The 25,259-nt window shown below is 36.8% G+C and overlaps 1 protein-coding gene across 1 annotated transcript in view; it reads right to left on the bottom strand.

Annotated features, from left to right (window-relative positions):
* The window catches only part of LOC145673452 (tyrosine-protein kinase receptor torso-like), a 292,790-nt gene that overhangs the window by 100,952 nt on the left and 166,579 nt on the right, over window positions 1-25,259 (bottom strand). The window contains exon 8 of the mRNA XM_081743164.1: window positions 6,135-6,280. Within this exon, the coding sequence (XP_081599290.1) occupies window positions 6,135-6,280 (146 nt within the window). The remainder of the gene's footprint in view (window positions 1-6,134; window positions 6,281-25,259) is intronic.

Below are 25,259 nucleotides of genomic sequence, written 5' to 3' on the forward strand. Positions count from 1 at the left end.
TAGTGATAATAGTGCATTTTAAATCTGTGCACACTTGTAATGGTGCTATTTCAAACAAAATATTTTAATGCTGAGTTGGCAACACTGCTTCACTTATGGCAACACTGTTTGCGGTTTTCGGTAGAGCATTTTGTTTTCATTATATCGTGCAAGATATTTACTTTAAACGTACATAATTCCATAATACAATTTTTTGGATATTCAAATTTTGAAGCCCCGTAACTCCTATCCTTCTGGTACATAGCACGTTAAATTTTCCTCATGTTCATTTCTCATTATTCTCTATCAGATGTGCTATGTGGCAATCAGATTTTAGCTACAACTTGTGGGACCTTCCCATGTTAAATAGACTAAATTTATCGTTCGTATGGGAAATATGTAGGGGAGTTGCATGAAAATTTCGCTGTGATAAATATTTCGGTGGTGAATTAATATTTTATTTGTAGTTACAAATGGCTACTTTATTGGTTGAAGCAAAAAATGACTCTGGGAGGAATCGAAACCGGGACCCTTTGCACGTGAATTGCAGATACTCTTCACTCTCCCATGCCAACACTTGATAGCTTTACGCGTCGTACGATATATGCGGCGAGTCGAAAATTTTAAGACGCTTTTTCTCTTCTATTTTTGGCTATTGCGCTCTCCCAGTTTGTAATATTAATACTTTAAATGCGCACTATCACATCAAGAAAAATGGCCCCGAAGTTCATTTACCAAAGCCTGCTTTCTTATTGTAAGATATAAGTTCTACACATACCTAGCTAATTCAGTAACTTCTTTTTTAAAAAAACGAAATCAATAAACACCACGGTTGTGCTTTTTAGGCTAAAGGAGACGGATGATTACGAAAAGCATATAATTATGAAATTAAATTTTTGGCGCGATTGGAACCCGCGATCTCTAATATGTCAGTTGTTTAGCCTTCTAGACCTCACGGGTATCCGGGCTATGCTATGAAATTGCATTTCTGATATCAGAGGAAGAATCCAGTGTTAGGATCGCCAGAGGAATATTGTTTGAAAAGTCATAGTGAAAGAATAATATAACATGTTCAATAAGCACGCCAGCTAGTAAAGTGCCATTTTAGAAAAAAAAAAAAAAAAGTAACAGCGCGCAATTACTTACGCACAACTCATTCTTAACGAGCCACTTACATACAAATAAATGTGCACAACCTATTATTAATGTAAAAGAGAGAAAGAGGAATAGTTAGTTGAAATTATCAAAAGTTAACATCTGATATTATTTTAACGGCCGTATATTGTGTAAATGTTGTAAACATTATTATTTTTCTTACGTAGTGTTCTTACATATTTTGAAGGTTATTAAGTTGTGATAAAGTGTAATACTAAATATAGTAACAATCTTAAAGTGAAAATATGAATAGTTAAACGTAATTACTGTTTGAGTAATCATTTTGTTTTGTAAATTCTATTCCTTCATTAACGCGAGGTTGTAGGTTACGGGATGTGCTTCGCACCCAACGTCAAAGTAGTGAGCTATCCCTCGCAATAAGTATAAATAGTACAAAAGAGAAAAAATAATTAAGCCAATTTTGATACTTTGATAGCTTGTACGTAACCGACCACGTTGCCTATCAATTTGTTATTTAAATCTTCCCAAGTTTAAATAACAATTGACAAAGCATGATATGTGTCCAGATGGAGGAGATGATTGGGACTTTGCAATTTTTTCGATACCTCTCAGCTGTGAGTGCAAGGGTAGAGAGGCGTGACCTCCAACACTAGCGATAACAAGTACCAGCACACCATCACTGGCAACAATAAATGAATGTGCTGTTCGAAACAACGACAAACAAGCCCACAACACATGCTCCCGGATTTGGGAAATATTTCATATTGTACGTACGCACACAAGATACATCGCGCATCCACGTCATTGTGGGTCTGGGCTACCCTTGGCTTAGGCCCCGAGTTATTCCTGCAAAGGCGTCGGCGGTTGTTTGCCAGGGCATGATTTGCACGTACCCTCCCGGCATTCGCCTGGTGTGACTGGGGACACCCTCGCACCATCTGACTTTCACCTAGTAATGCGACCGTGTTGCTGCCAACGAGGATTGTGCGCTTGTTTCAATGGAGGCACAACCAACCCCCTGTTTCCATGTCAAATTTTGCAGATGATCCCCGTTGGAGATATTCACGATACGCCAATGGTGTCGTTACTATTTTTATTGCATTCTACACATACGATTTGGTAGTTCAATTGTTTGTTTGATGGCTTTATGTGCATTATTAGCTGAGATAAAGGCCTGCTATGGGCAGTGTGATACAAGTCTGCAACAACGCCTCTAGCGGCTAAATGGGAAAGGATATGACAAAGTTTGTTCTCCAAAAGTTGCATGACATTTAATGTCTTTTCGAACGATTCCAACAGTTATACCACTTTCCATTTCAAATTTTGAAGTTGCCCCCGTTGGAGGTATTCACGAGACGCCACTGGTCTCGCTACTATTTTTATTGCATTCTACACATACGATTTGGTAATGCAATTTTTCGTATTAAGGCTCTACGTGAAGTATTAGCTGCGATATAGGCTTGGTACGTTCGTATGAATCACCCTCTCAGAGATGGAGTGGGTCAAGTTTTCTGAGTGGGTCAGTGGGTCAACAGCATGTGAGCCACTGTGACCCACCACCCACTGCGACCCACCGACTCAGTATGATCTACCGACCCTCTCTGCTCACTACATTGTAGAGAGTATCTTCTGAAGACTGGTAAATTTGTCTCCGTTTTACTTTCAAGACCTTCATTTCCCTTTCTTTTCCACTTGTTTCTGTCTACTTACCTGAGGTGAGTATATCTAACCAAGTGAAAAAAGAACTTCAGGCACTTTTGGATATTGATATTTTTAATAGTAATAATAGCAATAGGACTTACACTACAACTTGGCTTTCGAGACCTGTGGGTTTTTAGAGCTAACTGAACTTTTGAATCACTGTAGTATATAAATTATTTATATAAAAAAAAATGAATGTAACTATGTGTGCCTGATCATCACGGTCAAATTGCAAAATCAAATGAAATTATTTTTGGTATATAGTTAGGCCTTAATCCAAATTGCTTTTATTATAATGCATAATATCCTAAGGAGGTAGTGAGGATCCGAATTTTTGCGAGGAAAAAATGAATATCTCGCAAGCCGTTAAACTTACGGAACTGAAATTCAGTGTATTAACTCTTTATTGAAAATAAACAGAATGTGTCCTAGCATTTTTTTAAATTCTCCTTTATGTCGGGGGAGGGGGACACTTTCTATATATGGAAAATTGGTAGTGAGTTGGTTTGTAAAAATGATCGAAAACGATCGATGTTATTTAAGAAAAAAAAAATCAGAAACAAAAAATACAGTGCTTGCTTTCTGCTATAATAATTGCTGAAGCTTATGTTTATTATATGGAGCGCCCACAGCACAGGGCAATCAACCCATAAAGTTGTGAGAAAAATAGGCATAAAATTTGTACTGTAAGCTTAATTACACGGAAATTTTAAGTTTGGATTGTATGCATAATTGTATGGAAAATTTTACTTTTTTTCCCTTTACGTTGGTCTACTTACTTTGATTTGGAACTTTGAAATTTCATCCTTTTTTCCACTGAAAAGTATTGATAATTCAACAAGGAAATAATTATACTATGATAATTTTAATTGAAATTCATCGTAATTTGGCACATGGCAAACAGCAGTATGGTAATTGAAGTTGAAGAAGGAGGGAAATTCCCATTCACCTCTGAATACTTTCCAGAAACCTCGTTCCCTTTCGCTTTCTAGATGGGGGAGCGAACTTGGTAATGATAACAAACCTTCATGTGTAATTACAAAAATTAAATTTATAAACAAATAAGAAATCATCAGTTTATCAGGCTTTAATTGATAATTTATTCACAAGATTCCCAGCGTGGTAGATGAAGTTTCTGTTCTACATGGGTCGACATTCCCAACTGACATGGTCGATATGGAAAAGATGTTGTATGGTGATAGAGAGATGATACTTCTTGCTGAGTATTTCAAACCTGACCAAGAAAAATCGTTATCAGACTTAAGTCTAACAAGCAGATTTTCGATGAGAAGTTGCAGAAATCGGGTAGAAGTATTATCAATTTCCACGACAGAGTGCGAACGGGGATTTCCCCTTATGAATTTACAGATGACTGATATTAGAAATAGACTACGTGCTCAAACATTGTCTAACTTGTTGTTCATCAATGTTAATGGCCCACCGCTAGACATGCTCAAAGTAGACGAGCTAGTTATTTCTTGGCTGAAGGATGGACATCATTTCACTGCAGATGATTTACCGCCAAAATGTTACCAACAGGAAATAAATCCGATTTCAGATTTGTTTTAAGGCGGAAAAGTACGAGTTACGGAAAATGTATACTTGTATTACTAATGGCTTATTTGTGTTATTCAACTTTGCCCCTACTTTTTAGTAAGTCTCTTCTTGGCTTTAGGGAAACTACTTTTGAATACATATTCATAATAATTGCAATTATGCATATTTGTAACTTAAATTTAACGTGGTGTTTTAGTGATTACACAAATTACAATTATGAGCATACTTTATGGAGATGCTCTTACATAGGGTACCCGAGCATCTTTATACCATATGAACAACTGATTTTTCAAGTCTTTTGTGAGAAAAATACTGTGAACTGAGAAACCATAACCTTTTCCATATTGTACAGGGGTATTTTCCTGCGAATAGAAGTTTCTTGTGTAATGCGTTCAGGAATTAACACTTACAAGAATACTCTCTTAGTACAAGTATATTTTAGCCACACACTAATTTCCCCCCACCTCGAATTATTTCAATTTCCTCACTGACAAACACTTTACCATTTTATATCGTAAAGGTCAGACCCACCTTATTGTAACAGAGTGATGCTTGAGCGATTGACTAGAAATTCAAACTCCGATTAGTGACAATTTCACAGTCTTGTTTTATTACAAGTGTAAACTCTTTAGTCAGTTCAGAAGAGGCCGTGGATCGTGCTCAGAGTTGATGACGATGGATTTTGGTGAGTCAGAGTAGGTCAAAGTGGATGAGTTTGGTTCATGGTGGATGGTGGGTCACGGTGGGTGATGGGTCAAGTTTTCATTGACCCACGCCAACTCTGCTCTCTCTCTCTCTCTCTCTCTCTCTCTCTCTCTCTCTCTCTCTCTCTCTCTCTATATATATATATATATATATATATATATATATATATATATATATAATTATACATTGTCCCAGTTGACCTGCAATGTGTACAAATGGAATGGAACAAAATGCACTGTCGAAGTAACTTAAACAAATTTTTAATGAAATATTTTTCTATTGACCTCCAAAAATTGTAGAGTCTTCCAAAACGATCCATCTTTAATATGCCACTTTTGGTTTCTCAATTGAAGCAAAATTGTAGGTTTAAAAAATCTGAACGGAAAATTGTCCCGGTTGTCCCCACTCTACCCTAGTAATAATATTAGGTTAACTTACTATACTGATCATAAACCGATTGTTAGCTACTAATCATAGAACCGGTTGTTAAATAATAATCATAAAGCAGGTTGTTAAAATACTCTTCATAGAACCAGTTGTTAAAAATACTAATCAGAGAACATAACTAATCACAGAACCGGTTGTTAAATACTAATCATAGAACCAGCTGTTAAATACTACTTATAAAACTGGTTGTTTAATACTAGTTATAGAACCAGTTATTAACTACTAGTGAAGGTAGGCCGCGGCGGTTCGGTGGTAGAGCATTCACCTCTGTTGCATACGGTCCTTGGTTCGATCGCAGCTCGCGTCACGTGAACTTTGTGGTGGACAACATCGTGTGCGTGGGATTTCTTGGAGTTTTCCCGTTTCCTCTGACATCTTCATTCTACCATTTTCTTCATTTCTCATCATGACCGTCTCCTTTAGCTTAGCCGACGTACTCGCGGGACGCAAAACTTAAGAATTAATTTCACTAGTGATAGCAGTGGTTGTTAAACATTAATGGTGGCACTAGCTGTTGAATACAAATCATAGAACCAGCTATTAAATACTGATCACAGAACCGGTTGGTAAATGATTTGAATGACGCCACTGGATATTATAGTTTTTTGTTAATTAACTCTGTTACTTACCTCGAAATAACGACAAAGAGCTCGATTTCTTTTTCTCTTTCTATGTAGGCGATATGACATACAGCCCACCAGGACAACGAGTATTATCGAAGCTAACAGGGAGAGAATTAGTACCATTGGTTGGTTGTTTACATCCTTATGAGGCTCTGAAATGAGAAGAAAACAAAACACCTTCCGTTAACAAGATTTCTGTAGAATTTTATAAATAATATCTCAAAGTGCAATCTAATATCAATCAAGGAAAATTCAGGAAGGCGGGAGCACTTCAGCGTTAAGTGATCACTCCTCCATACAATATCAACATCCGTTGTTTCGCTTTGCACTACTACGTAACTTGTTATTATTAAAGGAAATTTATGAAACACAGACCGCTTGATCTTTTTTTAGTGTTGAGATATAATTACGAAACCATTTTTTTCTAAGAATGAACAGGAGTGGACTGGCTCCATGAAAAGGGCCGTAGGGCAGATAATGGAAAGGCGCTATAACACTACTCAGACAGGGGGGGGGGGTTAATTTATTGATGCCTCTTGCTATAGGCATCTCACATTACAACTGTATTAAGCATAACGAGAGATGATTTTGAAAAAAAAAAATCAGACATAATAGTTGTTTTAGTTTATGTTTAGGGTTGCCACAATTTTTTGATCTAAAATACGGACAAACCTTAAAATGACAACCCATCAAAGATACGGTGCCCAAATACAAAACAAATATTTTGAAATTTCTTACCTAAAAATCGCCTTTTTAGGTTATCACACAATTGTGTACTGTAATACTTGAAACACTATTGGAAACTGACATGTTTTATATTTTTTTCATTAATACAAATATAATAAAACCATGCTATTAAATTACGTATATTAAATCTAACCAAAAGAACCGTGGAATGAAAAAATAAGACATTAAAAAAAACAATCTACTTTACAATCTACTTTACTAATAGTAACTGAAATATAAGTTATATACCCTATGATGAAAACACAATTCTTTTCTTCCGAGATTTTAGTGACTACCGACTCGGAAATTTTCCTATTTCATGCTTTGTGTGATACGGACACGGACAAGGACCCAAAAATACACAGTCCGTACAAAATACGGACGTATGGCAGCCCTATTTATGTTTCATTATAGAAAGCAGTCGCGGGATCCCAATAAAGCTGTAATCTTACAACAGCTAGAATTTCTTAGTACGTGTCTTCGGCGATGGGACAGCCGTGGCCTGGCGAGAGCTTATGTGCTTTGGATCCCACATTAAGATGTAGGTCCACGTCTCATCTCGCTCTTGAAAGGGATGCTAAACTCTACTTGTCCAGTTCAAACCTCTTGACGTTTGGCGAAAGCCAATGGCGCGTAAAAGCTACGTTGTCGGATTTCATTTTCCTTCGTGTAGAAGTATAACGCGAAACGTTTCTTTCGTAAAACACAGATAGGAGAACAAAGTAACCGCTTCAAACTGAGAAGCTGAAAGAATAAACACTGGTTTAGATTGTCTTGTATATGATGAAACAATTTTACAATAAAATAATGAACCACTACTGTACGTAGAATCATGCTTTTCTCCCCTAATTATTTAGACACGATTTTTTCCCCCCTAAACATTCGATTAACAAAGCCATTTTTGAGTTCAAATATCTCTCCCAAACTTTCATTGGGTATTGCAAGAAAAGAGGGTACGCGTTAAACGTCAAGTGGTTTGAGCCAGACAATCTATCACCATCAGGTTAGTCAACCTCAAACGAATCTTTAAAAAGTTTTCACTCACGAAGATTCTCAAGATACACGAATTATTCCACTAAAATAATGTATATATTGAATATTTCACATAAATTTATTAATCTCATTTTTGATATCAAACAGAAATTAAGGAGAGGGACTATAAAGAGGAGGGCACACGGATATGTGCTCCGTTACCCGGCGGGCCAGTCCACTCTTAGAGGCCAATCTAAGATAACCATTTGATTCTATTGCTTCACAAATTTAATACCTGCCACATTTGAGCCTATTAATTTATATGGAAAATTATGTTCCACTATCTCTCTTTTTGACATGAACTATCGGTACTTATTTTAGTGTTGGTTAGTTGATTTGGAATTTAGCGTCCGTTCAGCAGCAAGGCTATATGAGACGTGGACCTATAGCTTAATTTACGATCCAAACTATTAGAGCTCCCACAGGGAATCGAACCTAGGTACCGTGATCCTAACAACATTACAATCTTATGAGGTCTACTAGCGAAATAATAATGAAATTTAATTTACGAAAAATTAAATTTATTTAAATATAAACTAATTATTTGCTGAGCAAAACTATATATTTTCATTAAAATTCAACAAGACCTATATAGAAATTTTCAAATAAGTATAATTGAAAGGGATTTGCTGCTGCCAGTAGCCAATCAGAAGAAAGATAGCTTTGTATGTATATACGATTGTACCGTTATCCTGTATCATATAGTGTCTGATGAAGCTAAAGAGTTAGTTGGCGAAACTGTAACGCGTGTTGAATTTTATTGAAAAGATATAGTTTTACTCAGCAAATAATTAGTTTATATTTAATTATAACAAAGCAAAGCTTCTACTTATGGGAAATAAATTTATTTATAACGCAAATTCAATTTGAAAAAGCAAGAGACATTTAACTAGAGTCAAAGTAGAAACTAAGGAAATCTAGAATTGCAGCTCATTTAAAAGAGAAGATAAAAATAATTTCCAATAGAAATCGAGGAGCTAAAAAATGAAGAAAAAGTGTAGGTCTTCAACAGCTTAAAGGGGCCCATACGCTTTCAGTCTTAATGTGCAGTTTATCTTCTGTGACATCGTAACTGAATGATAACTGTGCAAACTGCGTAATTTATGCAGATTTTCATGTCGTTGTTTGGACTGAGCAACAAGGTCGTCCTTGCAACGGTAAACTGCGCAATTAACTGAGATCAGTGATACTAACATGAAAAGTCAAAATCCCATATCGCGAGTCAAAAGGTCTCATTTTAATACTGAATTTTCCATATTATACTAATTACAAGGTAATAATAAAAGATGAAACTAATCGGTCTTCTACGCATAAAGTTTGGGAATAACTATTTCCTTAATCGAAAACAAGTATACTTGGTTGTCAGAATTACAGTGTCTTGATCACACCTTTGCTCATACTAAGCCCGATGATGCTAGAAAAAAAAATGTTCTTTATACATTTTGCTGGAACATTTTGAAAATTGTTGACCTCTCATTTTATGTTTTACTTCCATTCGTTCATTTTCTTTTCTTCTATCTTAAAACACCGGAATACAATTTTCGTTCCTGGGCGGTTAATTTTTGAGTAACTTTGTTTCTATACACTCTACAAACTATTTTGTCAGTAAGATGAACTTTTGTGACTTTATAAAATCTTATTAAAATTTGACAATCAACATTACTTTCATGCCTATTGATTTCTGATTATGTCTATTTTCCGCCCCTAGAGAAGTTTGTTGGCACGAATTATATATATATGAAAATTCCCAATACCTATATGCTGGGAATTTCGACGAAAATTCTCATTATCTCTTTCCGAAAAATTAAAAATGGGATTTTTCCCATGGGTTAGCATCACTGACTGAGGTAAACCTACTGTAAACGTAAACCGAAACGGTAACTGCTCGAAACCTAAAAGTACCACACACATTGTACGTTCTTGTTCTTGGCTTGAACCCATATAAGGGTTTAAAAATTGATACGAGGCAGCCTTAACGTTAATGTTATAAGAAAGAAATGCTTTCAAAGAATCTCAAACCATAATAGTATCATCTATTAAACGGACACCAAGTAATTCTAAAAGAGGGTTATAATGTGTGTATGAATATAAATAGTATTAGTCACTATTTTGAATGAATTGTTTAACATTCTTCGTCACTGTCACCTTCTGTCAAGTAAAGCAAAGTATCTTCCTCTTGAAATCTGTAAGTTTTACGTCCCACGGTTATTCCGGTTAGGCTAAAGGAGACGGTGATGATGAGAGATGAGTGAAATGGTGGAATGAAGAAAGTGGGAGGAAACGGGATAACCTCAAGAAAACCCACGAGCACGTTGTTTGTCAACCACAAGGTCCACATGGCGCGAGCTGGGATCGAACCAGGGACCCCAAGCACCGGAGGTGAACGCTCTACCACTGAGTCACCGCGCCCCCCATATCTTCCACTTGAGACGATGATGCAAGTTGTTGAAGAAGTGATAATACTCCTGACGGATTACTCCAGTATTTAACAGACATAACATTAGCTTTCTTGGCTGCTGATATTGGAAGTGGGTTGTTGTACAGTTGAGGGACTTTAAGATGAGTTGGTCTTCCGAAATTCCTACGTCCATGAACATGGCTTTTACGGGAGGTACTGTCTGAAGTTCTTTTCTTGAATTGAATCACATAAATTCTACTTTATTTTTTTTAATGTAACCACTAATACATCCAATTTACATTGGTATTCATTGTAACTTTTGTTCTGTTCTTCAGTATACACTACATGCACAGTAAATAAAGTTTTTGGCTAATTTATAAAATACTACAAAAAAAAAAAAAAAAAAACTTTTTACAAACTGTAATTGTTTCCATCCTTAAATAGAGTGTAATGAAATGGTTGGACCTTGCCTTTCACATGAGTGCACGGATGTATTCTAAGACACACACAAATAAAATCCTTTTGTCTTTGGAATCTCCTAGCAAATAAAATTGCTCTCATGTTATGTGATGTTCTTGTTCATTTATTTTCAACGAATATTTAAATCGACACTTATCAAAGTCAACTCCTTTAGACAATATTTTAGGAATAAATTTCCCATGTCTATTAACGTACTCTTTACCTGTTAACCTGCACATTTTTCTACCATGAATCAGGACAAGCTTTCTTCCTTTTATATTTCACTATACAGTACAGCACCTACTTCTCAACTGCCTTGTGTGATTCAGCTGATGGCACTACAGATGAACTATCGGGATCCCATATTTCAGTATTGCTTCCCTTCTTATCCCATGGTAGCACGTAAATTGGATCATTGATCTTGAAGTACTGAGAATTCGGAGTCCGATTCAAATGAACTGTTATTATTTTTATCCACGAGTTCGTTTACTATTTCATTGTCCCTAACAAGGGAGGGTCACGAAGTTGTTCGGCTGAGATCCCAACGAGACAGTTGTGTTTGGATTTGATATGTTATAACTAGACGAATCCCAAAGTTATACGTGCCACCGGGCGGGATATCGTGAGTTACAACATATTTTGTAAAGTAAAAGCTACAAAAAATTACCAGGCAAAATAGTTTGAACCGGGTTATTCGTTCGGAAACGGTTGGGTAAATGGAGAACTCGGCCAACGCATATTCCATTATTTTCAAGGACACACCTTTTGGGGTAAAAAAAAGTTTGCTCCAGGGTCCCAGACGGAGTCCAATAGTAAGGTGGGTTAAGTAGCACATCGTTTGAAAGCTGTTGTAAAATGAAAGAATATGGGGCAAGTCTCGACTATCTACGACAACCCTGTGCAAAATGGCGGCTGGTCAAAATGTAAACAAAAACATTTGAAAAGTCCATGGTCATGGTATAAGTCGGGAAAGGTGAAACAAATGCGAAAACAGGAAAGGACGTGTGGTAGACCCTATTATTTTCGAAGTACAACGATTTAAGTCTGTTTTGTGGGACCTTGAATAAAGAGTTGAGAAAAAGACTCATAAAATGCTTCGTGTGGAGTGTTGTACTGTACGGGGGGAAACGTGGACATTACGTAAAGGTGACGAAAATCGTCTGGAAGCCTTCGAAATGTGGGTGTGGAGAAGAATGGAAAGAATTAGTTGGGTAGAGCGGAAAACGAATGAGAGAGTGTTAGAAATGGTGGGTGTGAAAAGAACACTTTTAGATATTATTAGGAAGAGGAAGAGAAACTGGTTGGGACATTGCCTAAGAAGAGATTGTATCATGAGGGACGTCCTAGAAGGTATGGTGGCCGTAAAGAGGGGGCGAAGGAGACTACAATTAATGGATAATATTGAAACAGAAAGATCATACGCGAAGACGAAAAGGTTAGCGGAGGACCGTGGAGCATGAAAGCTTCTCAGCTGCGGCAAGTGACCTGCCAATAAAGGCAGAATACCTGATGATGATGACGATTTAAGTTAAAACCTCTTGTCCCAGGGCCTCCACAGTGTCCAACTTAAAAGTTTCAAATGCTGAATTGGGTTAAGTATCTCATAGTTTGAAAGCTGTTGTTAAATGAAAGAAGATAGAACAAGTCTCGACTCTACGATAACCCTGTACAAAATGACAGAGGGTCACAATGTAAACGAAAACTTTATTGGAAGGTCCACGACCATCTTGAATCCAAGATGACCGGTTAAACCTATGTGGAAAGGATAGGCACTCCAAACTGCAAAAGCTATGGAAACCAAATTTGGGGTGAACGCTGAACAGTAAGTTAAGTTGTTAAGTACATCGTATCATCTTTGTTTCATTTGTACAATTTAACCCTTAGTCGGTAATATCCGTCTCCCAGGCGGATGTACGATATTTTCTTCTTCAGAGTTGGTACTCATATTCGAGGTATGATCTGATACTTCACCTATGCTTTAGTTGTGGGTTGACTGTGCTGTTTTCAGCAGGTGGTCGCGTGTCTAGCTCATTGTTGCAAACTTCGAAGTGTTTAAAGTTATTCCAATCCGTCTTGCAAGCGAATATTACTGTAAAGGAAATATATTTTATCCGTCTAAGGGACGGCTATTACTTTATACTGACAACTATTAATATTTGGTTTTCTTTCGTTTCGAAAATCTGAATATTTTAAGATGTCAAATAGCAAACGTATGCCTCAAAGGAGTAGGGCTATACTACAAATGGCTATAGAGCAGTTAGAGATGGCTATAGATCAGAAACTAATTATGATTACGGATCCGATAACTCGTATGTTCCTAAACAAGATCATTTATCGGAAAGTTCATGAAAGCAATCCATAAATGGATTTTAACGATGCCAATAACATATCTGATAAGGGATACAGCAATCATCAGAAAAGTGATCAGAATAATACGAAAGTACAACAGAAACTGATAGTGTTTATTGCAAAAAATACAGTAGTTCAATCAGATAGAGTTGCAAGAAGCCAAATTTGGGTACTAAAACACCTAAGAATGACGTGATAAAAATTAAATTGTCATGGTTAGGACCCGCGAATTAGTTACACAATTTTCCAAATCCAGGGGACATCTGGAATTTATTCCGTACTAATGAAACTATGAACTGCATTAGTGTACAATGGAAGTGATGAGAAGAATGTTACATAACTCCTTCTCAAGTTATAAGAGTACTGATTAAGACTAAAATTGGAACGCTTATTTGTTTAATGACTTTGTGATCCATTTTCAAGTCGGGGCGTGAGACCTTGGTGTCACTTTTATCAATTGACTGCACTGGACTTCATGCTTTTCATGCAACCATGTCTCTCAAAATGTGTGAAGTTTTGCCGGCGGGTGTTGGGTTTAATGATTCATCTATTCGTCAACGAAGGAAAAGAAAGAATCCCACAACAGCAATGTCCAATGTTTTCAGTAAGTTCATTTCTAATTGCCAAACGGCATATTCTATTGGGGTGTATATATGTGTTGATAAAACTCTATAAGGTATATGTTTAGAAATTCTCAGCGGAGAAGCATGTTGCATTGAACTCATGGGTACATTTACAAGTGAACTATGATGTGCTTCTTATCCAGTTTATTAATTTTGTTACGTAGAATCAATTTTCTGGGTGTAACTAAACCTTATTGAAAACTGACTTACACCACTTTGACTTCAAGCGTCTGAATTGTGCGTGTCCGTCTCTCAGGCGGATGTTACTCTTATAGCTTATTTTTTGGATGTTACCACTTAAGGGTTAACGTATTTTATATTAAGTTAGAATGCCTTGTAAGTTGCACTTACTTTTCATCTGTTCAATATCAGCTTGTTATTGAACTCATTCATAACAGTGCAAATCTAAATATCTATTTTTATCTATTATGTGTTTAAAAACAATAGGAAAACTAACTAAAGAACAATTGAATTTCGATTCACTTCAACTATTATTTCATTCCGTAACAACACGTATGTATATGTTTTATTCCCAATGCATGTTTGTCACTGTTCTCTCGATATCATTTACGTGAATACAACGAATATGCTATGAACACACAACTGACTTTCTATTCATACTGCTAAACAAAAGTTGAACACCTTCGGAACTTTTCTAATTTTATCATACGAAGTTCATGGGCACCAGTCAGGTTGGGGGCGCTATTGTAACGTGTTCGTGATGGTTACATTTGTATATCATTCGTTGGTTTGATCACAATATTTCAAGCAATAACAAGTATATAGAAAACGTTCATTTACAAGATTGGCGAGCAGTACCAAATCGCATGTAAATCATTTCTGTACATCGAGCTGAGTCAAACGTTGTTGATTTGGTCACAATATTCCAAGAAATATCATTTTTATATACCAACTAATTTTTCACGCTGGCAGCCATATTGGATTACAAATGATACGTCTTTGATATTCTGTAGTATATACTATTGACCATAAACGTAAATACCACATTAGACTTCTTCAACTCCAGTGGCTTGAGCTGGACATGCCTTCGATATATAGTGCGGCATTTTGAACTCAAGATGTCGCGTTTTTGAATATTTCGTATTTTTCGTCACCTACTGATCAAAGTTCTTGCCAAATTTGGTTTCCCTAGTTTCAGCAGTTCGGTATGCCTATCAATTCGACATAGGTTTTAAGCGGTTATCTTGGATTCAAGGTCATAGATTTTTTAATTAAGATTTTGTTTACAATTTGACCCGCCGCCATTTTGCACAGGGTTGTCGTAGTAAGTTGAGACTTGCCCCGTCTTCTTTTATTCACAACAGCTTTCAAACGATGTGCTACTTAACCCTCCTTACCATTTGAAACTTTTGAGTTGGACCCCGTCTGGGACCTTGCGGGGACCCTGGGGCAAACTTTTTTTATCCCAAAAAATGTACCCTTGAAAATAACGGTATACGTTTCGCCGAGTTCTCCATTTACCTAACCGTTTCCAAACAAATGACCTGGTTCATACTATTTTGCCTGTTTTTTTTTTATTTTTTTTTAAGCTTTTACGTTACAAAATTTGCTGTAACTCATATTCCGCCCGGTGGCACATGTAACTTTGGGATTTGTCTAATTATAACATATCAAATGCAAACACAATTGTCTCGTTCGGATCTCAGCGGAGCCACTTCATGACCCTCAATTTTAAGACGCTTGGTGCGAAACACCTTTCTAAGTACAATTAACTTCCAGCTTTTGGGTTTTAAAACAGAATTATTGTCAAAAGACACGGGAAACTTTCATCCTTCTGCTGAATAATGTTACATTGAAGTATTCTTAAGTATAATCGTATATATTTAGTGCTTCTTTCTTTAGAATTGTCTTTTTTTGAAAGCGGAAACAAATTTTGGAATCATATTTTGTTCGCTGAGCTATTTAATAAAACATAGTGTGCTAATTAGAATAACATAATAAGACAGAATTTATAGTCCGGGAGCAAGTGGTACAATTGTAAGACATATTTTCTCTGTTTTGGTATACATTAGCTATGACAAATTTAGATGTTGCCAAGTGAAAAAAATCCGCAGGTCAATATGGCAACCATTTCAAAATCCCATTTCCGTAAAAGCACTGAAACGTATGGAATCGCACGTTTGAAAAGTTTTCCAGTAAGAGATTTTGCCTTTTCCCGCAAATCCACCAGTTGTACCACAGCCAGTAAAGGCATGGAATCCTGGAAGGGCATTGACTTTTTCTGATCCTAGAGCACCATACATTCTTCATTTCTTCTGAGCAGTTCCAACAACACACGAAGCGTCAGGACAAAGCATAGGGTGGCGCCGTAGAGCAAGAATTACAACATCGGTAGAAGATGAGTAGATGTTAATAGAAGCATTGTTGCATCAACAGCGTGAAGTATGATCTTCGTATGCGCTTTACATTACAGTGTGAATAAGCCACTTTGTTACTCCGCGCAACAATAGTTTTTAGATTGTTCTTATCGCATCATGCTACCATCTTATGTGCTAAATACACCGTCATTTCAGATTTAGTTTCTTCATGTGACAAAAGCATCTTCATAGGAACGTTGTTAATTCTGGTTGAATCAGTAACGTGGTAAACGATTCCGAGTTCATAGTTACTGATTGCATCCTTAAAAATGAAATCTTTGAGTTTTACGTCCCACGGTTATGCCGGTTAGGCTAAAGGAGACGGTGATAATGAGAGATGAGTGAAATGGTGGAATGAAGAAAGTGGGAGGAAACGGGAGAACCCCGAGAAAACCCACGAGCACGGTGTTTGTCCACCACAAAGTTCACTTGGCGGGGGCTGGGATCGAACCCGGGACCCCAAGCACCAGAGGTGAACGCTCTACCACTGAGCCACCGCGCCCCCACTGATTGCATCCTTAAGTCTCACAGTTGAATCTGATGCTGTTCTTAACACATAGCTTACGATCTTAGTCCAACATGGGAGATGATATCGCACATTTATGGTATGCCCATCTTCTTGGATCACGGTTGTATTAATTTTTATTTGTAGTGTTTCGTTTCCACTTTTCTTTATTGCATCACTAAGGTTTTTCTGAGACTGATCACATGATAGTTTTCTGAGAGGATTTTCTCGGGTATGGGATCCATTGCAAAAGAAGCACTCACTTTTACTAAATGGAACACACCAAGAACGTGTTAACCTGGAAGTGCTGGGTGTGTCTAATTCCATTGGCTCGGACAGAGAAGAAAGGTTCTCTTTTTCAAACCTTGGCTTAAACGGTAAAGTTTACTGCGGTTGGTGATGGCTTGGAAGCAACTCCTATGCCATGAAGCATTTCGCTCAAGTAGCGTGTCATGTGAGATTCCTTGGAACCTTCCAGCTGCAGCCACACACTGTTCGTCACAGTACTGAGCGAGTTCTCTGATATAGTTTAGCAATTTTTCATGTGAGATGGATTTTCAATTATTTTTTCCTTGGTACTGGTTTGACAAATTATGCACAAATTATAGTCAGTGGATAACTTCGGAATTTTTAAAGGAACTGCCTTTTGATCCATCGTAATTTTCTGATTTTAAGTTTCTCTTCTTTCTAAGTCCCAACGATCAACGTCTTCTTGGTGTTTAAAATCGTTATCATTTACGAGAAATAATAAATGAAACATTGTCCTATGACCTCTGAAAGATTTTTTTTTTTTTTTTTTTTTTTTAGAGCACAACGTTTGATGTCCGGACATAGAACTTTAGTTCCCTTATATTTTTGCAAATATGGGACATAGATATTTTGATGGTACAATTGTGAGGCAGTTTTTCTGATTCGTTGTACATGAGTTATGACAAATTTAGACGTTGGCAAGTAAAAGAATTCCGCAGGTCAATATGGCGACCATTTCAAAATGGCGGCTAAGCTACAGTGTACATAAAAGTTTTCGTATCACGATTATCAGAGTTTTGGGCTCAACAACTTTCTGATATTGGAAAATTTCTCTCACAATGCACTCCACTATACGAATCACTTTCTGCTAAAGTCCTTGTTACTAAATCAAGAACTTTAATCTTAAGTCGCTACAGCAACAATGATATAGGAAGCGTTTATATACACAAGATTATAAATATGAATTAACCTAAATATTATTATACCTACTAAGGTAGGTTTAATACTTTAATATTCCTTTAAATTTAAACAATATAATGTAAATGTAAATTTAAGCATTTAAAAAACAATATAATGTAAATGTTGATAATTATATTTTAAATCATCAATGACTTGGAGCACATTACATAGCGCCATCTATTGTCCCCATTTTTGGGAGTAAAAAATAACGTTTTTCTTTTAAAACTGGAAAGTCACTACAGATATCGCAATATCCCATGCCGTAAACGTCGCCAACATCTAGTGGCTCACTTGTGTGCCACTGGCGGCAGAGTTTTGTTGAGTCGAAAGAGGTATCTAGAGTCGGAGTATTGAAGTTACCACAGCGTAGCAGCGAGGACTTCATTTTGGTCCGCGCTTCTTCGATTCGTCGCGGAGAATCGCGAAGGGACCAACACGAACTATCGCCAGTCATGTGCATGCGGTTATTGTTATATATTATTTTTCCTGATTAATTGTTCCTAAAGTGAGCTACGAGGGTCACGAATAACCCCTGCCTTAAATGAGTGCGTATAATTGTATGAATTTAGATGACAACTGTAGCTGATTATTTGAGAGTGAATATGGAAGAACCATAAAATAAAGTTAGTAGACGCGCGTCATCTTGTTATAAAATTACATGGGGAACGGATTTTATCTAATCTCAAACGGTTATCATCGAATATACACGGTTACAGAAGCACTCTGATTAGCTAAATTAGAAACACCTCAACGATTTATGCCTTTACAAGCGACGTTTTCTCCAGCGCCTCCGCGGCCAAGTCGGAAGAGTATGCGCCTAGTAATCCAAAGGTTGGTGCTTCGCGCCTATCTGGGGCACGAATTTTTTTACTTTTTAAAAATGTTTTTTTTTTTAGACTCTCCTTAATGTAATAAATTACTCATATAGGCGATTTAGCATATTTTTGGGGAGTAATTTTGTTGTTAATTGGCGTTTCGTCGCGTCTCTGCCGCTGGTGGTGTAATTTTCAAAACGGAAATGGAGCCACCGTGGATCGTCGCTGCGGGGCCGCCAATTTTTGGCGAGGTATCTCTAGTTGCCCATCGGTGGTCCTCCGACGTCTACGGTATGGGGTAAGTGTAATAACCAAAAATATTATTCCAATGTAGACTTGCAATTTAAAGAAAAGATCATCTAAATCTGATGAAAAATAATCGTGATACGAAAACTTTTATGTATAGCTCAGCCGCCATTTTGAAATGGTCGTCATATTGGCCTGCGGAATTTTTTTACTTGCCATCGTCTAAATTTGTCATAACTCATGTACAACGAATCAAAAAAACATGCCTCACAATTGTACCATCAAAATCTCTATGTCCCATATTTGCAAAAATATAAGGAAACTAAAGTTGTATGCCCAGACATACAAACGTTATGCTCTAAAAAATTCTTTCAGAGGTCATAGGACAATGTTTCAACGATTTTTGATGCTTTTTTTATCGCCATTTGAAAGAGAATACCATGCGACATCTATACGTATAAAAAACTCAATTCGAAAAAAAAAATGGACTTGTTTTGCTCATTTCGCGTCATTAGAGCGCAAAGGTTCTATTTCTATTTGTTTTCACTTTCTCTCACCTGATGTCGCTTAAAGCGAAATTTTACGGATTTTCTTGCCGAAATAGAGCGTGCTCCAAAGAAGAGAAATCTTATAGGATCATTTAGAACATGCGATCTGATGTTATACACGTCGAGATCTTAACTCTAGAAAAAATCGTAAGAGATTTCCTAGGATCTATCATATAGTGTACGGCACGCCTAAGAATTCTTGGATAAGTAGCAAATTGTATGCTCTATTTGTGATGACTCTTGTCCTTTTAGTTGAATGTTCAGCTTTCTTACTTTATTTCTTTTCTTTTTCTTTTTTCTTGTCTTTATCACAGTTAGACTGCACAGCAAAACTAAAAGTGTAATGGGCTCTTAACACAACAATTTATAACCTTAAGTTATGAAGAAGGCATGAGTTTGAAACGCAAATAACTACGTGAAATATGCCAAAATTTGCAGATGGAAATACAAATGGGTTAACAAACTGTATCTGATGACTCAAGGAAAGTACTGCCCAAAAGTAATTACAAGTTTCAAGACACGAACAACGATTCGAATTTCGTAATAAATGGATGAGAAAATCGAAGAATGAATGGAAAGCAGCTTTGGCAATTAGTCACGCAATGAACGAATAACAGTGATTTGTTCAGCGTACCTCACAACACATCATTGATTATTTAGTTTGAGTCAAAGCATAAGTACATGTACGAATGTTGAATAAAGATTTATGACTAACCTTTACACTGTAACGTTTCAAGTAAGGAAACAAATACCACGCATAAATAAGAGGATCACAATCTGCGTAACTCTAAAACCTTACTTATTTGCATTTATATAAAATGTTACACCGAAAAACATTGAAGTTATACCCAAGAGCAATACATTAGGTTGGTATTTAAATACATTTTTTGGATTCCTAATCACAAAGGAAACACTGGAAACAAGAGAAATGCATATGCAGATGTCACATTTAAAAATGGCGTGTCAAAAGATGAAATGCTAACTATGGTTTTTGTGCCTTCATGTTAACTGCCTTTTTCACTCGTAACATTATCACGTAGTAATTAGCTAGTCAATAGGCTCTTTGCATATTCATAACACGAATACACAAACGAAAGTAGTTTATTTCGCTATAGAAGTTTCAAAGGAGTAGAAAGAGGTCAAAATGAGGTGAACAATGTAATATTTACAAAATGAATTTCACATATTATACACAGATCGTTATAAAATAGTGGGAACGCTTGTAGTGTAGCGCCTGGCCGTTGTTAGTGGTGTGTTAGGAATCCTCTGCACTACATCAAGCGGGGTAGACCGAAGAACTGTACTGAAGCGGGCAGACGGTAGCCCTACTAATGCAAAATGAGAGACTTCTCTTAATTTCGAAGAGGTCAAATTGTGAAAGCGCTGTTTTTGCTTGCCTCGCCACAATAACTTTAGTTCTGAACACCAGGGCCGTAACTTGTGGGGGGCCCCCGGAGAAAGCTCCCCACAATTCGAGGTGGGCCCACTTTAAGACAAAATTTTCTTACTCCATATACGCTACGAACATGAAATTATAAATGAAGCAACAAACAGGTTCACTACATTACAAAAACAAAACAATACACAAAAGGTAAATAAAACAAAAATGAGTCGTGGGTCCATTTCAGTAAAAAATGTGTATTATTAGGGGCCCTAGAAATAATATTTATTCGTATAGCTTTGATATTTGTCAATATTGTCCCCTTAATTAATTTGTCATGTATAGAACGGGCTTAAGGGCGTAGCTAACGATCCCGCAGACCTTGCCGTGCGGAAGGGCCCACACACTCCGGGAGGTCCACAAAGAGTAAGAAAAAGATGAAAAGAAGGGGCGTACTTTCGAATTTTGTGGGGTTCCAACAAACTTTTTCTAGGGGGCTAAAAAATACATTTTTCTGGGGGGGGGGGGAAGAATGAAAGTTACGGCGCTGCTGAACACACTGATAGTTAAATACATTCTAATACAAGGAGTCCGAGAAGTTCCTGTACCCCCAGGTTTCAGTATCACAAAGAGCAATGTCAATGTAATTTTAGGGTTAGTATTAGTAACACTGCTTTCATGGTCACAGACACCACTGCCTGGCATCCCTGGTTTCGAAGCTATGTCTGGTGCCTCTGCGTTCAAAGTCACATGGAGCATTTTAGCATTGAAGTCATGGCTGATGTAAGTGGTTTCACGATTCCTCCAACAATACCCATCTTCCCCAAGGACCTGGGTGTAACTCCCAAATTTACCATCATGTCACCAAACATACCATTCTATACCCAAACTTGCCATTTTCCTTCCAAATTTTACTGCCCAATTTGCCCATTTTCCTGCCAAACTTACCATTCTGTCCAATTTACCATTTTCCTGCCAAACTGAGTAACTGCAACCATGACTTCACAACTGAAATGTTCGACGTGACCTTGATCAGTGATACAACCCTGAAACGGTTTAAAATCCCATCTCTAGAAAACAGAAATTACCATTTTGCTCTGAAATTCCCACGGCCTACAAAATTTTGAGAATTCATAAAATATGAGAAGTGAAGTTACTCTATGCCATTCATTTTGTTCAATATTGTATATGAGTGAATTCAGACCTTTTGTCTTAATCAAATAGTTTATGAATAAGTCATTAATATTATATATATATATATATATAGAGAGAGAGAGAGAGAGAGAGAGAGAATTAAAAATGACGAGAACAAGTACATTTTGTTGTTAGAAATTAGTATTTCCATCATACTTTTGTACGTAATCTTTGATGGAATATAACGAAACGGGTAAACAGCACCTGAACGGGACGTCTTACTATCTCCATGGTATGCTCCGGGTTCGATTTCCGGTGGGGCCACTCGGTCAAAAAAGTGTACAACACTTTCAGGCCAGCCACCCTGATGAGGTTTTCCTGGGTTTTCCTCATTCACACCAGGTAAATGCCGGGGTGGTATAGGTCCCAGGTCGCTTCCTTCCTTCCCCAATCCTTTCTTCCTACCCTTTCCCCGGATAGTGTGCTCGCGGAGGGACGTCATCCCTCAAAACGTGACGGGCTAAATCGCTTTAGATGCCGAAAGCTCAGAAATCTAAGATTCTAAATCCATCCTGTCTCCATGATCTTCAAATACACTCTCAATAATTAGTCAGATTTCTAGCTCAGCAAGCCACTTTCACACTTCAGATCTATCCACAACTGGTATTTCTTGGTTGAATGAATTGTTTTTCCTGAAATCAGCATTGCAACCTTTTGTCTTAACAAAAAAAAATAAAAAATAAAAAGAAATCTAAATCTTTAACAGAATAAGGAGATATCACTAATAAGTTTACTTTCGAGAGTACACTAAGTAAACGAAACTAGATAAGACAAACTTCATTCTCAAATAATTTCGTGTGGACCTTTTTGGAGGATGGTTGCTTCTCGTTTGATATTTTTTAACTACCTGATTTATTAACAAGTTTTATGGGGCTTTTTTTTGATTCTGAGATTATCAAGTCAATTTATAAATCACCTCCATACTAGCATGTATTTTACAGTAACAAAATTTGAAATTATCACTTGCTTCATGTTTATTGAAGAATCATTTTTCTATTTTCCGCCCAGAGGGATTTGGTTGGTGTCAAAGAAGCAAACGTATGGAAAATCTCATATGTGCTAACAATTCATACAAAAATTCCCTTTATGCGTATTGGAGAAATTAATGTTAAAAAATCCCACGGAATGGAATTTTTCTTACGGGTTGGTATAACCGATAGGGATAACAGACGCATATTTTTTTCACGCGCTACCCTAGCCAACTGTTTTTAAGGAAGTGGGTCACAAGGAAGTGGGTAAGGTTAGATTTACATCGAAGTTGCACCACAAGAGTGTGACGTAATCTCATGTGCTATTATCATGGGGGCAAAGGTGGAATACAACGAGCCCTCCGTGGCTTCAAATCACCTTCGCTCGCTGACGCTTGTTCAGCTATGTTTCGTAACGTACATAAATATTTTTAGAAGAAATAAAGTTGTGTGCGCTCCTTTCTAAGTCCCCACTATCCCCTACAATCCCTCGCTCGGCAAAGGCCCCACTTCTTGTTCTCCTGTAGGTTTATAACGTCATTCTTTATAAGGTTTATCGGAAATCTCTAGGTAAATGGTGGAAAAAGCACAATTTATGCGTTACGTACAAGGGCAAATGAGTATTATTTTCATCTTATTTTAATGAAAAAAGTGTTGCGAGAATTTTTAAAAAATAAAAAGGAACTTTCATTGGCCCCGGTTTGAACCAACGCCAAACACGACTTTCATTACTAGCCAGCTGGCTAGCACACTCGACTACGACGACGTACAGCAACCAACGTTTGATTTGTGTTATATGCATGTTACTTGGAGAGAAACGGATAACTCCAACCAATCAGAACCGTGCATATAGCTCCTATGGCTAGAGTCGAGCGTGATTAAAATATATGCATACCAGATTGCTGTCTATGACCAAGAAAGCAGTGTTACCGATTCCACAACTAACATTACACTATGATACTCAAATCTAAAAAGGTACTTGAATTCTCTAACATCTTGTATACACGATTCCAAAAGTGCATTACCACCTGCAATTCTCCTTTTCCTGCAATAATAGGCAACCCAAAAAGCTCGGAAGTTGTGTTGGTTGAGAATTCGAAAGGCGTTGGATCAATCCTCAATTCTGTTACAAATGTATCAGTGTGGCAAACTGCAAAAAGGAGAATAAAGTAAATTGTTAAAAAGGTCTATTACTGTGAGAGAAATGGATGACAAAAAAAGTTACAAAATAATCTTACTTAAGCAGTTCAAACAAGACGAAGGGTAGAATGGTAAGAAATGGATATCAGAGGAAAGCAGTTCCTTTTTTTAAAAAAAACTGTGAAATAAGAAAATAGGTTACATAATGTAAAGATTTAATATAAACGTTCAACAGTACAGGAAAGATAAAGGGAGACAAACAGAATAAGGGACACCATTAGCATAGTAGATTTGCAGGCCTCTCATGCAAGATAAACAGACGGGACCCTACTTGTAAACCCTATTATTATTATTATTATTATTACTATTATTATTACTATTATTATTATTATTATTATTATTATTATTGAAAACTTGTTTCCTTTCCCAATCTCTGATTCTGCCCAAGAGCATGTCTGCACATAGCAGTCATGTGTGCAGTTTTTGTCAATGAGCGGTCTCAAAGGCCAAATGGGATGGAAATCTCCGAGAGAGAGAGGAACAAAAATACTTTCTTATGATTAATTCTAAGTCAAAGTTGGAAGAACTTGCTTTTGACAGGTGATTTTTTTTCTTTCTTTCTATTTCGGGAAGAGAAAAGTTTTGGCGAATAAGTAATTACAGCATAAAACAGCAAATTTACAAGTGGATTTATTTACATTGCTATTTGTGGTAATAAAGAAATTGTCATTGGAAGACATTATTGTAAAAATTAAGTTATTTATTCACCCATCGCAAGTCTTAGGGCCCCCTATGCCTCGACCCCCCAAGATTGATATCGGAAATTTAGGATATGGATACATCGATATTGATATTTTTGCGACATGGAAAGTTGATATGTGTTAATATCGATATCGACGATATCAATATATCGGACAGGATTAGATCTAAGAAATGATGCTTGAAATATACTAGAATCGATATTCAAAATCTAAATATATTCTTGCATTTCGTATCCAACGTTGATGGCAAATAGGATGAATCCGAACAAACATTTCAAGCCAAAAGTTCTCTTAAAATAATAGTAGTTATACTTCTACCTTAATAGAAAACCATTACTGTAATTTATCTTTTACCTCTGTTTATGATTGTTATCAGAAATCAGCGACAACAGTACACAT

Source organism: Thermobia domestica, chromosome 16, assembly GCF_964235325.1.
Source record: "Thermobia domestica chromosome 16, izTheDome1.hap1.1, whole genome shotgun sequence".
Classification (NCBI taxonomy): domain Eukaryota; kingdom Metazoa; phylum Arthropoda; class Insecta; order Zygentoma; family Lepismatidae; genus Thermobia; species Thermobia domestica.